This window comes from Acanthamoeba castellanii (genome assembly GCF_000313135.1).
Source record: "Acanthamoeba castellanii str. Neff unplaced genomic scaffold scf7180000084610, whole genome shotgun sequence".
Lineage (NCBI taxonomy): Eukaryota > Discosea > Longamoebia > Acanthamoebidae > Acanthamoeba > Acanthamoeba castellanii.
In genome coordinates this window covers 2,869-3,818 of record NW_004457636.1, presented here as the reverse complement: position 1 = coordinate 3,818, position 950 = coordinate 2,869, and the positions used below count along the sequence as shown (strand labels likewise).

Sequence of the window (950 nt, the reverse complement as noted above, 5' to 3'; positions counted from 1 at the left end):
ATCAAATAAATCAATGTAAAGATTCTTCTTGTACCTGCACATTGGCATGGCCTCCACCCACCAGAACCACGTCAATATACTCGCTGGGCGGCTTCTTCACACCGCTGCTGCCTGCTTCTGCTTCCTCCATCCAAGAAAAAACAAAACAACACTTTTCTAATTTGTTGTAGCGCAGCCTGACCAGACCGAGCTGAGTGGGAGAGTCTTGAAGGCAATGTACATTTTAATGGAGCTGCTCTGGTACACAACACGTTTTCAGACCACGAGCAGGACCATGCCACACCCCTGAGAGGGCCCTTCACACGTCCTGCGCCCAGCGGCGTAGGAGGTCCATCGGAGTCTCGCCCGCGTAGTCCGGCGACAGGAAGCTGGCGCCCCTGCCCAGCAGCATGTCGACCACATCATGGTGGTGCTGCCTGAACACCGCGAACCAACATCACCAAACACACGTCAGAACCACACACACACACACGACACAACACGCGCATGATACCTGATGGCAGCGTGGAGCGGTGTGTCGCGAACCAGGGAGCCGCCGGGCAGCTCGGCCACGGCCGAGTTGCGCCTCGTGCCCAGCCGCGGCTCGGTCTCGGCCCCGTGCTCCAGTAGCAGCTCGACCACCCGGCCGTGGCCCGCCTTGGCCGCCACGTAGAGCGGCGTGGCGTGGCCCACGCGCCGATTGACGTCGCCGCCGTGTTCGATGAGCAGCCGCACGACGTCCACGTGGCCCGCGCCACACGCGTCGAGCATGGGGCTCGTCTCGTGGCCGCCGAGCGTGTAGGGCGCGTCGATGGTGGCGGGCTCGACCACCTGGCGCGCGAGTAGCGTGGCGACACTCCTGGCGTCGCCCTGGCGCACGGCCTCGCGGAAGGCCGACTGGGCCTTGCGGGCGCGGCGCTCGCGCTCTTCGCGCTGGGTGAGGGGCCGGCCGTGGATGAGGCGCTGGCCAC

At 64.1% G+C, this 950-nt stretch overlaps 1 protein-coding gene across 1 annotated transcript; it reads right to left on the bottom strand.

Moving 5' to 3' along the window:
- Positions 1–298: 298 nt before the first annotated feature.
- On the bottom strand, positions 299–942 carry ACA1_339230 (ankyrin repeat-containing protein; the record flags this gene model as incomplete). Its single annotated transcript, XM_004351215.1, has 2 exons — positions 299–412; positions 526–942. Coding segments are annotated over 2 exons (531 nt in total), but the record flags the coding sequence as incomplete, so codon positions are not given.
- Positions 943–950: the final 8 nt, after the last annotated feature.